Here is a 13,562-nt window from a genome sequence, read left to right as displayed (position 1 = left end):
GTTTTATTGTTTTGGTCATCAAAGGAGTAATCATTTACACGTACGACATACGATAATGTATTCATTACTAAAGTTATGTTTACTTAGTATTATTAATCTAAACTCTCCTATATAAAATTAAATTAGCATTTCAAAATTACTACTGTAGCATATAAAGGGCCATTATTTTCAGAAAAAGAACTTGAATGCAACTCTTTGTTAAGAAGAGAAATCATTATTTTCCTTCTGTTAAAAAACCGTAGAATGTTGCATGCTAATTTAGTAATTTTTAATTAAATGCAATGTTAAATATTAAACAAGCAGGCCGTAAGATTGAAAGTTTTTATATATTTTATTTTGTCGGCCAAAAAAGATTTTATTAAGGTACCGAAAACAGATAGAGAGAGAAAATAAAAATAAGGCTCTCCCCAACAATTTGATGGTCTAACAAGCTAAGCCTGACAAAGTCATAATTACCCCCACAAGATTATCCGTTACACAGGGCACGATCCCAAAATCAGTCCAAAAAGACTTTACGATTAATACCTACCATTTCTATCTCACAAAACGATCATGTACTGCAATATTTCTATAACAATGTTTTAAGACTCGTGGCCAGATTTTTGCACCAACAATGATTAATATTATTAAGATTTAATATACATTATCATCTTTGGAATTATCGCCAAGAGAAAAAGGTAAGACACAGTGATTATTGTCTTGACCAAATCACAGCGAGACGATCATAGATAAGGTTTGTGTGGCTGTGGAATTTAAAGTTTAAACAATGGATTATTCTGTAATCTGTTAGACTAGTTTACCAATAGCGAATATAAATCGGATATGCATGGTGATTGGGGTCGACCCAAATGTTTTTGCGAGAGTGGGGTCGGACCATACAAAACGTTCAAAAGAGCTTGTTTATTTTTTAAGACATGAAATGAAAAGTGAAAATATTATACATTTTATTAAATATTTTAAATTACTTTAAAAAGTAAATATGAAGTTATTTGTATATTTTGGATACAATTTTTCTAATTAAATATTTTATTTTAAATTTCTCATGATGTGCTTATGAGCGCACACTAAAAAAATTCCTTAATTAAAATACAAAATGAAGAGGAAAGGAACATTAAATGGCATTTTTCTGTGTGTAGGATTAAATGGCACTTCTCAAAATTGTGAACAGTCCTACTCATATTAAAAGAACAAGGCATGCTATACCCTACTTGGGATTAGACCTGTTTCCATTTTCATAAATGATATCTTGGAGATACGTTTTATAAATGCAAAACAACAAGTGGTGACAATGATTAAAGAACATACAGAATTCTAGTGGTGTCTCGAATGAGTTTTTTAGATAATTATTTCTTTTATTTTTATTTATAAGAATTAAGTTTAAACTAATATTTATTTTTTAATAAGACTCAAATATTTATTGTATTCATTAACAAACCAATAAAATAAAAAAAAATAATAGTAATAATAATTTAAAAAAAATATATAAATTTAAGATAAAATATTATTATCAATTAAATTAATTATTTTTAAATCTTAATGAATTAAGTAATTGAATTTATATATAGTAACAACTTCGTAATAAATCACAACCTACTTAGGGTATGAACCTATGACTAGCTAGACAAAACAAAACCCATAACGCTATTGTGCTTGCTAGTAGCACAGTTGATTCCATGGGGGATGCCCGTAGCATTAGGGCCCCAATAAACAGAATGGATGTATTGTGTATGGACACATCAAGTTATAACTGTCATCTTGCCGGAATTAACTTCACGCAGGGATGATTTGAGATTGGATAACTTTCCCAACGGTGCCTGTATTTAATGCTTATAAATAGAATGAAGATAGTTGGGAGTGGGACATAGTGTAGTAGTTCCCCCAACTTGTAGATATAAGAAGAGAAAAGGTCAAACTTACAAATTAATCCTTTTATCATAGCATTTCTGTTTTTGTGATAAAAATTCAAGCAGCCATTAATGCGGATTTCGATCAACAAAAATCTGTTAATTTAATTTTAGACAAACACAATAAACTTTTTTTTTAAATAAAAACATCTAGTTAAGTCAATTAAATAAGATTATAAATTATTATAAATTAAATTTTAAGGATTCTTTAAATTAACAATGATAAAAAATCAATAAGATCTTGAAACTTATGATTCTCATAAATAATAGATAAAAAGTGTGTACATTTTTTTATAATGAAGTTTCTCTCTTGTACACTTTGATTCTTTAGAAAAAAAGATAAACAAGATTTTGTTTCTTTGACTATTATTTTTATCTCTTTACCTTTGTAATCACAAGGATTAGAGAAAACATTTTTTTGTTAGGAAGAAAACCTTGTTTCACGTTAGTGAGTATTATTTTCTTTTATAATCACTACCCCCGTCAAATAACAATCATCTATAGAAATTTTTTCTATTTAATCCAATTATAATTTAGTTATTATTTATTTATTAGTTTCTACATAAGTCACATATCTTTCGCATGAGACATTAATTTTAACATTCTCCCACTTGACTCATGTGACATTATTAAACATTACGAACTAAATAAATAAATAGATTAAACTAATATAATACGGATTAAAATGACTAAATCATTTTATACATTGGGTACATTATAATTTCATGATTAAGAATAAGAACCAATTCGAGTCATGACGGTTGTATATCACTTAATCGACATAGTCCCTTCCATGTACTACAAATTACTTTTCTTCTTGATATGACCATTAGTTAGGAGTACATAATTGGTCCAACATAATATCTTTATTCAAGACAAAACTTGTTAACGTTACTCTAATACAAATATGCATGCAAACATAGAGAACAAATCATTAGAAACATATCATAAATGAGCTTAGAGTGTTAGTAAAATGCATAAGGTAAATTACACTTAATAATTATCAATAATAATAATGTCCATATTTTCAACATGTTCTATAAATGTCTAGGGGGGTAATTCATTTGTCAAAGGGTCAGATATCATAAGGTTTGTGATAATATGTTATATCGACACTCTTTGTTTTTGAACTTCTTCCTTCACGACAAAGTACTTCAATTCCATATGCTTAGCACCCTTAGAGTACTTGTCGTTCTAAGAGAAAAATACTATTGCAGAGTTATCACAATACATTTTCAGCGGCCTAGTAATACTGTCGATAATTTCAAGCCTTGAAATAAAGTTTCACAACCAATTAGTCTAAATTGTAACCTCAAAACATGCTACAAGTTCAGCTTCCATGGTAGATGCAACAACAATAGATTGTTTTGCACTCTTCCACGATACTGGTCCTCCAGCTAAGAGAAATACATAGCCAAGAGTGGATTTTCTCGTATCCATACATCCAGCAAAGTCTGAGTCTGAATACCTAATCACCTCAAGGTGATCAAACCTCCTATATATAAGCATGTGATCTTTCGTTCCTTGTAACTATCTCAGAACTTTTTTTGCAGCTTTTCAATGTTCCATTCCCGGATTACTTTAATATCTTCCTAACATTCCAGTTGCAAAACTTATGTTTGGTCGAGTACAGACCTGAGCATACATAATACTTTCAACAACTGATGCATACAAATCGTTTCCATTTGTTTTCGTTCCAGATCATTTCTAGGACATCGTGCAAGACTAAATTTGTCTCCTTTTTGAATTAGAACAGATGATGCTAAGCATTTTTTCATCCTGAATCTCTCTAGTAATTTTTTGATATATGCTTTATGAGACAAGCCTAACAATCCATGTGATTTATTTCAGAATATTTCTATGTCTATCACATAGCTTTCCCCACTCATATCTTTAATTTCAAAGTTGCTAGAGAGAAACTTCTTAGTCTCGTGAAAAAGACCAAGATCATTAGTTGCAAGCAAGATATTATCAACATACAGAGTTAGAAAAATAACCTTACTCTCACTGACCTTCAGATATATACATCGATCAACAATATTTTCCTTAAATCCAAAGGAAACAATGGTATCATTAAACTTCAATTACCATTGACGGAAAGCTTGCTTAAGAACATATATTGATTTATTTAATTTGCACACCATGTGTTCCTTTCCTTCAACTAAAAACCCCATTGGTTGATCCATATAAACATTATCCTCTAAATCCCCATTAAGAAAGGTAGTTTTCACATTCATCTGATGTAACTCAAAGTCATAATGGGCTACCAATACCATGATAATCTTGAATGAATCCTTTTGTGAGGTCGATGAAAATGTCTCTTTATAATCAATGTCATCTTTCTAAGTAATTCTCTTAGCAACAAGTCTAACCTTGAAACATTCAAGGTTGCCATGAGAGTCGCATTCAGTCTTGAAGACCCACTTACAACCAACTCTCTTATAATCCTTTGGCAATTCTATAAGGTCCTAAACACCAATAAGTTCCATGGAATTTATCTCTTATTTCGTAGCATTTAATTACTTCTCAAAATTATTATAACTTACAGCCTGTGAAAATGAAACTGGATCATTATCATTTATGCTTAAGTCCGTTTCTGTTTCATGTAGATATACCACATAGTCATTCGAAATAGCTGGTCTCCTTTCTCTTTGAGACCTCCTTAATGGTACTTCTTGTGGTTCTTCCATAATAGGTTCATTATGTATCATGGACTCATTATTGTATTGCTCTTCTTCATTATTGTTTGGAACAACAACTAAGAAAGTAATCACCTTACTGCTAGAGTCACAAGCTAAAGTGATTTGCACTCTACCTTCTTTAATTTCCACATCTCGTGGAACTGTACTCCCATTGATTTTACCATTTTCAATGAATCTTACATTTTCAATTTCGACAATTCTCATACTATGATTAGGACAATAAATATATATCCCTTTGACTTTTCTGGGTAACAAATGAAATATCCACTGATTGTTCTTGTATCCAATTTTATTTCTTGTAGAGTATAAATCCTTATTTATGTCTGACAACCCCAAACATGCAGGTGCCTTATACTAGGTGTCCTATTCATCCATAGTTAAAAAATGTGTCTTTGGAAATGCCTTACTAGGAATCTTATTCAACAAATACATACAGTTGTTAAGGCATACATCCACAAAGATACAGGTAAAGTTGAATTGTTTAACATACTCCTAACCATATCCATTAAAGTTCTATTATGCCTTTATGCTATACCCTTTTGTCGTGGTGTACTAGACATTGTGTATTGTGCATAAATGCCACGTTTCTGAAGGAGTTTAGCAAATGGACTTGGATGGTAGTTTCATCGTATTTTCTGTAATACTCACCACCTCTATCAAACCTGACAACTTTTAACTTTGTGTCTAATTTTTTTCCTACTTCATTCAAGTAAATTTCTAAGGCATTCACTACTTGAGATTTCTCATGCAATAAGTAGACATAACCATAACATGAATAGTCATCAATAAAGGTGATAAAGTATTTTCCCTTTTTGAAAGAATTAACATCAAAAGGATCATAAATATCAGTATGCACAATTTCAAGAAGTTGAGTGCTTCTTATAACTCTTTTCTTTGTATGTTTTGTTTGTTTTCCATCAATACAATCCACACAGATATTTAGATCCATAAAATCTAGATTAGGAAGAATTTCATTTTTTATTAATCTTTTCGTCATTTCTCTAGAAATATGACCTAAATGTTTATGCCATAAGAAAACATATTGTTCATTCACTAAACCAAGTTTAGTGTCAACAATATGATGCAAAGTTAAAACAGTTTCAGCATACAAAACATTTAATTTCAATTTATATAAACCATCACAAAGAACACTAGTATCAATGAGATGATTATGCTTAAATAAACTGAAACATCCATTACCAAAATTAAGAGAGCATCCAGTAACATCAACTTTAGATAATGAAACTAAATTCCTAGATAAAGTAGGTACATAAAGAGTTTCCAGTAAATCTAAATGATGTCCAGTGTCAAGTTTTAAACGATAAGTCCCGACTGCTTTCACTAGAGCTTTCACTCTATTCCCCATGAAGACAAATTTTTCATTTAGACTTATGATTTGGATTGTAAGAAATCCCTGCATAGTATTAGAAACATGAGGCATACATCTAGAATCAATCCACCATGTATTATTAAGAACTTCACTTAAGTTTGATTCAAAACATAAGCATTAAGCTCGCCTTTCTTTTTGAACCAAGACTTACGCTTTGGACAATCCTTCTAGAAGTGTCCAGATTTTTCATATAAATGACAATTATTACTCTTTAATGCCTTCGTCTGGATTTGCACAAGATTGTCATTGATCTTTAATGGTCTTTTGCCTTTATCATGCTTATTCACAAATTTCTTTCCAGTTCTTTGATTCCTTTGGTGACTTACATAATGAACTGAGTGATTTTCTTGATTCTTAAATTTTGTTTCTTCTTGAACTAATATACTGTGCAATTTATGTACAATTCATTTATCTTTCATGGTATTATAGCTCATTTGGAACGGGCCATACTCAATTAGTAATGAGTTCAAAATAAACTGAAAAAAGAAGTTCTTATTCATAGTCATTTTCAAGGTCTTAAGTCTTGTTATAATTTTTGTCATCTCAATAACATGTTTATGCATAATACATGAACCATCAAACTTCATGGTAATAAAACTTTGGGCCTTTAAAAGAATAGCTTACAACAATGCATAGAGAATGCAAAACAAAAACGCAAGCCGAGAAACTTTGAATGTGCTTTAGGACTTTTACGTTAGATCTAAAAGACAAACACGTGCACGAATGATGGGTTCCATATGTGCAACGAAAATTGGAAAGGCATGCTAATAAAATAATAAAAGAAATTGGAAACAATATTGAATCACCACTTTCTCAATAAAATTCCGTACGTGCAACAAAAATAAAATCCCTAAATTTTATAATTAAAATTCATGCATAATTAAAAGAAAATAAATTATTTTTGAAGAATCATAAGTTTCATAATCCATGCCCTGGTACCACATGTAAATCTTAAGGGTTTCCTAGATTGAGAATTATAAAAAAATAATAGGATTCTGAAATCTATAATTCTCACAAATAATAGATAAATAATGCGTATCTTTCTTGAAGACCTTGTTTCACATTAGTGGTTATTAATTCCTTTTATAATCACTACTCCCATCAAGTATTAGTTATCTCTAGAAACTTTTCATATTTAACCCAATTATAATTTAATTTTTAATTATTTATTATTTATTCATTAGTCCTTACATAAATCACATTTCTCTTATATAAGACATTAATTCTAACACTTAATATATGCCTTTCGATTTCTTCTATACCATGGAGCACAAGTGCATGACCCAACATTCAAATTCTCAATTGAAAGTGATTTTTTAAAAAAGAAAAAAGTGATAATTATGCATAATTCAAAGAAGTCTAATTGTATAAAATGTAATGGAAGTATAACCATGTGAAATCTGTATTACTAGTTGGCTCATCTAATTATAACATGTATACCATATTTTTTTAGAGGAATGTATACCATATTTATATATATCAAATAGAATGTTATCTAAAACATATACTATTATTATCTAAGAAATAAATGATAAACTAAAAGTATATGAAAATACGAGTTATAAGATTAATTTGATAGTAAAAAGGAACTAAGGAAAAAAAACCGTTTTTCCAAAGGTGGTCACTAACAAAAGATTAACCATTAATAAATAATATTTATTGATAAAAAAAATTATATGTATATTTAATCCGTCTTAACACTCCTCCTCAATTCAGAGTATATAAGTGAAGTTTAAAGTAAATTTTAAAACAATTTTTTGAATGAGTTATATGTTGCATTTTTTTATCAACATATATGATTTTTTGTTGATCTTTTTTATTTTATAAAATATATTTGCAAATATTTTATTATTAATGAGCTTAAAACATAAATATTAGTTGATTTATTGATACCTCCATCTATGAAACCAAGCTCTGTCTTTGCATGCAATACCATCCTCATGGATCTTACCCAGTTGTAATAATTTTCTCCCAAATTTCGCCGTTGAATAGAACTGCTACCAATGGCATTCCTGGTGAAGGTGTGATGATCAGCTATTCAGATGCAATCTTATTCTCTGAATCTCTTAAGGCAATTTTCTTCTCAAGATCAGTATTAGCCAGCTTCAATGTCAATGTTAAAAAAAGTGTGTTATTGTTATTGTTATTATTTTATTTTATTTTATTATGCAAAGGAGAGTCGAAGCCCGTACTACAAGATACATCATCTCAGCAAGTGTAAGCTTAATTCATCATCGTTATTACAAAGAAGGCATATTGAATTGTCGTAATAATTATTTCACTCTACCAATGAATTAAAAAATAATAAATAATTTTACTCTAGCAATTTAGATGTCAATAGAAGTTCCGATGATTTTTTTTAAAATTTCGCGAAAAGAAAAAGTTATTTATTGTTTTGTTACCATTATAAATAGCAACCGCACTTCAAAAACTAGTTATAGTTACAACTTTGTTGACTATTCTTACAATATGTTATGGAAAAAAAAATCATAAACATGGTTTTGATGAACTTTTTTTAACTATTTTATTTTGCTTTGTTTCCTGCTCTTGAGTGCAGCGCTCCCATGGGCCATAGTAACAGCTGCTTGCATCAAGACGGGGATGAAGAGAGGTTTATGAAATCATGGGAAATAAGAGAGAGAGAAAATGGTGAAAATGAAAGTTGTTTTTGAGAGTTTGGACATCATGAGTTTTATGAGATAGTTCACATTCACTCTATTTGAATTGAAATTATAATAATTCGATATAACTGGAAAATAACACATTATCAGGAATAAGAAAAAGTGTAATGCATCGAAGGAGAATTTGACATCTATTAAAAAAGCCTCAAATATTGCATTTATCATTTATATGCAAATAAAGATAGATATAATCCCCCCAAAAAATATAGAAATAAATATACATAGATTCATTCATTTGGACGGAATTTAATCAACGGAAAGCATAATAAAAGAAAACTAACATTTTAAAAACAATAGAGAAAAAAAACACATAACAAGGTTTCATTGAAATCTTTTTTTGAGGAGGGGTTTCACAGAAGTCGAACCATAGGAAATTAATCTTGTAATAATGGAGAGTAGCATTAGCGAAACACTGACATTATGCAGAAAATAATTTGAGACGTTCCACGGCAAATCAAAGATTGGTAACGACGGGATTGAGTTGGGTGGAATTCTTGAAGCCCAAGAAAGAAAAGAAAAGAAAAGACGAGATTCATTTCTCTCTTATAATACCGTAGCTATTGCTAAATGCTAAGTGCTAACTAACCATTAATTAGCCAAACACAAACACAAACACAAACACATTCTTTCAGATTTCATCTCCTCTTCGTCAGGATCTGACCCGAACCCGAAGCATGGTATCCGCTTCCGAACCAGATCGATGCTCGCCAACTTCGCGGACTCCGAGCCGCCTCTCCAGCTCCCGTAGATCCCAATCCCACTTTTCTTCGTGGTATCCAAGGAAACGAGCCAAACTGCTTCTCTCGCTTATTGCTTTTCTCGCTTTCGTTTTCTTTCACAATTGGTTTATGCTTCTCCGTTTACAACATCAACCCGATCCTATACCCAAACCTACACTTCGTTCCTCCTCCGTTTCACTTTCTCTTCAGGTATGTGCCCTGCTTTATTCTTATTTTTATTTGTATAAAATAGAACATTTGAAACGCTTATTTCATTTTCAGCGGAAATGGAACAAGCCTTCAAATAAGAAAAAATCACAAAAGGGGAATTATGCAAGGATGTTGGCATTGGCTGCACATGCCTTGGCAGAGGTATAGTATTAGTAGTTGTGCTTATGTGACTATTGATTAACCTAACCCTCATATTAGATTATGGGATTCTCCATCCTGCCTCCACCTGTCACATATTTATTACGTCTGTAAATATGGTAACTTTACCTCGAAAGTAGCTAAGAATTAAATTATCCATTTGTATTTGTGGCACTAATGGATAAATAAGCTTTACAAGTATTTAATTTAATAGTATCATGAGATTATTGAAATGTCTGATGATGGTTAACTTTTATTTACAAGTGATTAAGAATAAATGACACTGTGTATACGATTGTCAATTTGTACACGTAGCACTTTTTGTTAAATATGCCTCGCTCTAATGGTGATTTATTGGGCCTTAAAAGGGGATAACTGTCTGACTGGATGCTTGGGTGGATGTTTCCTAGGAGGGCAATTATAACTTTTTTCTAGTCATATGCCATTAAGTTATAGAGTGATTTCAAATCATTGGCAGAGCAAGTTTTTGGTAACTCTTGACTTTTTGTGCCCATTGGGACAGAATAAACGCGAACCTAAAGATTTGTGGCAAGAACCCTTCGTTCCTGCTTCTTCTTGGAGACCTTGTGCTGATCAGCGGAATTGGGAACCCAATGGTATGTGTGGTTGAAATTTAACAATTTTTTATATTGTGTATGTTTATAAGTGTGCAACTACAAAAGGAAAATAAAAGTTCAAGCTGATACTCATAGCCTGCTCTCTTGTACTGTACTCCAATAGAGGGAAAAAATGGATACATTTTGGTTACTGCAAATGGTGGGATCAATCAACAACGAGTAGCTGTAAGTAGTCTTTGTTAGAGTGTTATGTTTTTATGTTGTTGCATAAGAAAGAAAGCTTGAGTTTTACTTTAAATGCATAGCATGCCATTTATGTTAGTTTTTATTTGCAACAGGTTTGTAATGCTGTCGTTGTGGCTCGTTTACTCAATTCAACTTTAGTTATCCCCAAATTTATGTACAGTAGTGTATGGAGAGATGTGAGGTAATGCCGTCTTATCTCTCGTTCTTCTCCCATTCCACCTTGGCCTATTACTCATAATATTTCCTAATGTTTAATCGATTTGGTATAAATAGCTACGAGCTTTATGAATAATTTTGAGCTATAGATTGAACAGATAACTTAATAATTTTCTGTTTTTAATATTCTTACTTTTCATGTATGCAAAATAGCATAAGTTATTAGGATTTCTAGGCTTAGGTTTTGTCTTGGATCATTTCAATGCCACATTTGCATTCCATAGGCCTGCTGCTTTTATGTCGTGACTTTGTCAACATAACTTATAATTGCTTATTGTATAATTTCATAGTCAATTCAGCGATATCTATCAGGAGGAGCATTTTATTAACTACTTGACTCCTGATATTCGGATAGTGAGGGAGCTTCCAAAGGAGCTACAATCTTTGGACTTGGAGGCAATTAGTAGTGTTGTAAGTAACACCATAGTCCCTCAAGTAAACTGATTAAACTTGACTATTTTTTTTATCAAATATGTATTTAATTGTTGGAATGCTCTTCCAGGTGACAGATGTTGACATGGAGAAGGAGGCCAAGCCAAGTTTTTACTTAAAACACATCTTACCTATTATAATTAAAAATCAAGTTGTTCACTTTGTTGGATTTGGTAATCGCCTGGCATTTGATCCAATAGCATTTGAACTGCAGGTAAATGTTCTTTGAAGCATAAATTTACAATATAATTTTCATGATCTCATGCCCTTCAATGCTCTGTTTTTACTGTCTTTCTTGATCTGAAGCCTTACTATGCTCTTCCTAATTGGGGAACTTCATATAGAGACTTCGTTGCAGATGTAATTTTCATGCCCTGCAATTTGTTCCCAGAATACAAGAAACCGGTGCTTTGCTTCTTAAAAGATTGCGTGAACATTCAGGTCTTGTTGGACCATTGGATCGTTATCTTGTTGGTCCATTTGCCGAATCAATGAAGGAGAAAAGTGAAAGTAATGCCAAGAAAGCATCCAAGTATCTAGCTTTGCATCTCAGATTTGAAATTGACATGATAGCTCATTCTTTATGTGAATTTGCGGGAGGTGAAGAAGAGAGGAAAGAATTGGAAGCATATCGTGAAATCCATTTTCCTGCATTGTCACTGCTGAAGAGGACTACAAAGTATGCACCATAATCTTTCCATCTGAAACTCTTGGTCTACATACTTATCTTTTAGAGACAGCAATTTCAATTTATGAAGAAAAGACCCTTACTCGTTAAAAACAATTGGAATCTTCTGTGCAGATTACCTTCTCCTTCTGAGCTCAGGTCTGAAGGCCTATGTCCTTTGACACCTGAAGAATCCATCCTTATGCTTGGTGCTCTTGGTTTTAACCGCAAAACACACATATTTGTAGCTGGTTCTAATTTGTACGGAGGTGGCTCACGATTGGTTGCTTTGACCAATTTGTACCCTAAATTAGTCACCAAAGAGAACTTGCTTTCTTCAGCTGAACTCAAATCTTTTGCTAATTATTCCTCTCAGGTTTGTTGCTAACTTGCTAATTTCATTCTTGTTTCATTTACATTGATGATTTTTACAAGTCTAATTATATTCCTAGTTACAAGAAATTTTGTTTTGTGCTTTATGTTACAATTTACATTGCTCTTCATTAAGTATATAAGTGCGGAACAACCATTATCTTACAAACCTGTTTTGCAAGGTTGAGTAAGGCCCAAATCCAAATTCTCTCATTGCATATTATTCAAATTTTGGTGTTATCTGGGCATGGATACCTGCTCTATTTTTCTCTTTTTGTGAACATGATCACTGAAATAGAACACTGAATTTGTTTTGGTTCTACTCTTAGTCTTTTGATAAATGACAATAAGCTGTTTCTGTTGTAGTTAGCAGCACTGGACTTCATAGGCTGCACTGCTTCAGATGCATTCGCCATGACTGATTCAGGAAGTCAGCTATCATCTTTGGTGTCTGGGTATCGAATTTATTATGGTGGTGGAAGAATGCCAACAATACGCCCAAATAAACGTAGACTTGCTAGTATATTTATGAAGAACTCTACCATAGAATGGCGTGTTTTTGAACAGAGAGTGAGGAAAGCAGTTAGGCAAACTAAACATGTACAGACAAGGCCGAAGGCAAGAAGTGTTTACAGGTATCCTAGGTGTAAAGAATGTATGTGCAGAACAGATTAATTTATTTATATTAGCTTGGCTGTAATGTGATTTCTCATTGTAATTCTTAGCATTGTTGTTCATTATTGCCATTCAATTTTTTCCCTCTGGCTAGATAGGTTAGTCTGTGCCATTATAGTTATAACTACATTCATAGGCGTGATTTTGATTGGGATTTGATCTCACATGGTGACAGTTGATCTCACATTTTGTTAACAAAAGCTGAAAATTCTCATATTTTGTGACATTGTATAGCGTGTCTATTAATGTTGCAAAAATATTTACAATTATATAAAATAATGTTACTTTCCTTTTGTATATAAATATATTTTTAAAATATAGACATAATTTATAATGGAATATTATGAGATCATGATCAATGTTTATTAATTAAAAGAGGTGTGCTTGATGTATGAATATTTAAAAATAGCTTTAAAATTTAACTCAATAAACACAAAGTTGAAAAGTTGGTTATGATTCATGAGAAAACTAACATTTTTTTTTTTAAAATGATCTAACTTCTGGTTTTTGAAAAAGTAAACTCCTGAAGTCCTGATATAACTAAATTTATAACCTTTTATTTATAAAAAGAAAAGAATTTAATTGTAATCCACTAACAGTATTATATACTA

General features: G+C 31.4%; 1 protein-coding gene across 2 annotated transcripts; it reads left to right on the top strand.

Moving 5' to 3' along the window:
* The first annotated feature begins 8,944 nt into the window (after positions 1–8,944).
* LOC100805893 (O-fucosyltransferase 15) lies at positions 8,945–12,976 on the top strand. 2 transcript variants are annotated; one of them, XM_003550431.5, is made up of 10 exons: positions 8,959–9,606; positions 9,679–9,768; positions 10,289–10,382; positions 10,507–10,568; positions 10,682–10,770; positions 11,096–11,216; positions 11,308–11,451; positions 11,582–11,916; positions 12,040–12,280; positions 12,643–12,976. In XM_003550431.5, exons 1-10 carry the CDS (start codon positions 9,352–9,354, stop codon positions 12,949–12,951), a joined length of 1,740 nt encoding a protein of 579 aa, XP_003550479.1. In that variant the 5' UTR covers positions 8,959–9,351; the 3' UTR covers positions 12,952–12,976. The 2 variants fall into 2 exon arrangements, with proteins under 2 accessions (XP_040867196.1, XP_003550479.1); XM_041011262.1 differs by having other exon boundaries at positions 8,945–9,768.
* Positions 12,977–13,562: the final 586 nt, after the last annotated feature.

The sequence above is a fragment of the Glycine max genome, chromosome 17, assembly GCF_000004515.6.
Source record: "Glycine max cultivar Williams 82 chromosome 17, Glycine_max_v4.0, whole genome shotgun sequence".
NCBI classification, from domain to species: domain Eukaryota; kingdom Viridiplantae; phylum Streptophyta; class Magnoliopsida; order Fabales; family Fabaceae; genus Glycine; species Glycine max.
The sequence above is the reverse complement of the archived record's forward strand: the minus strand, read 5'-3'. Positions and strand labels throughout refer to the sequence as shown.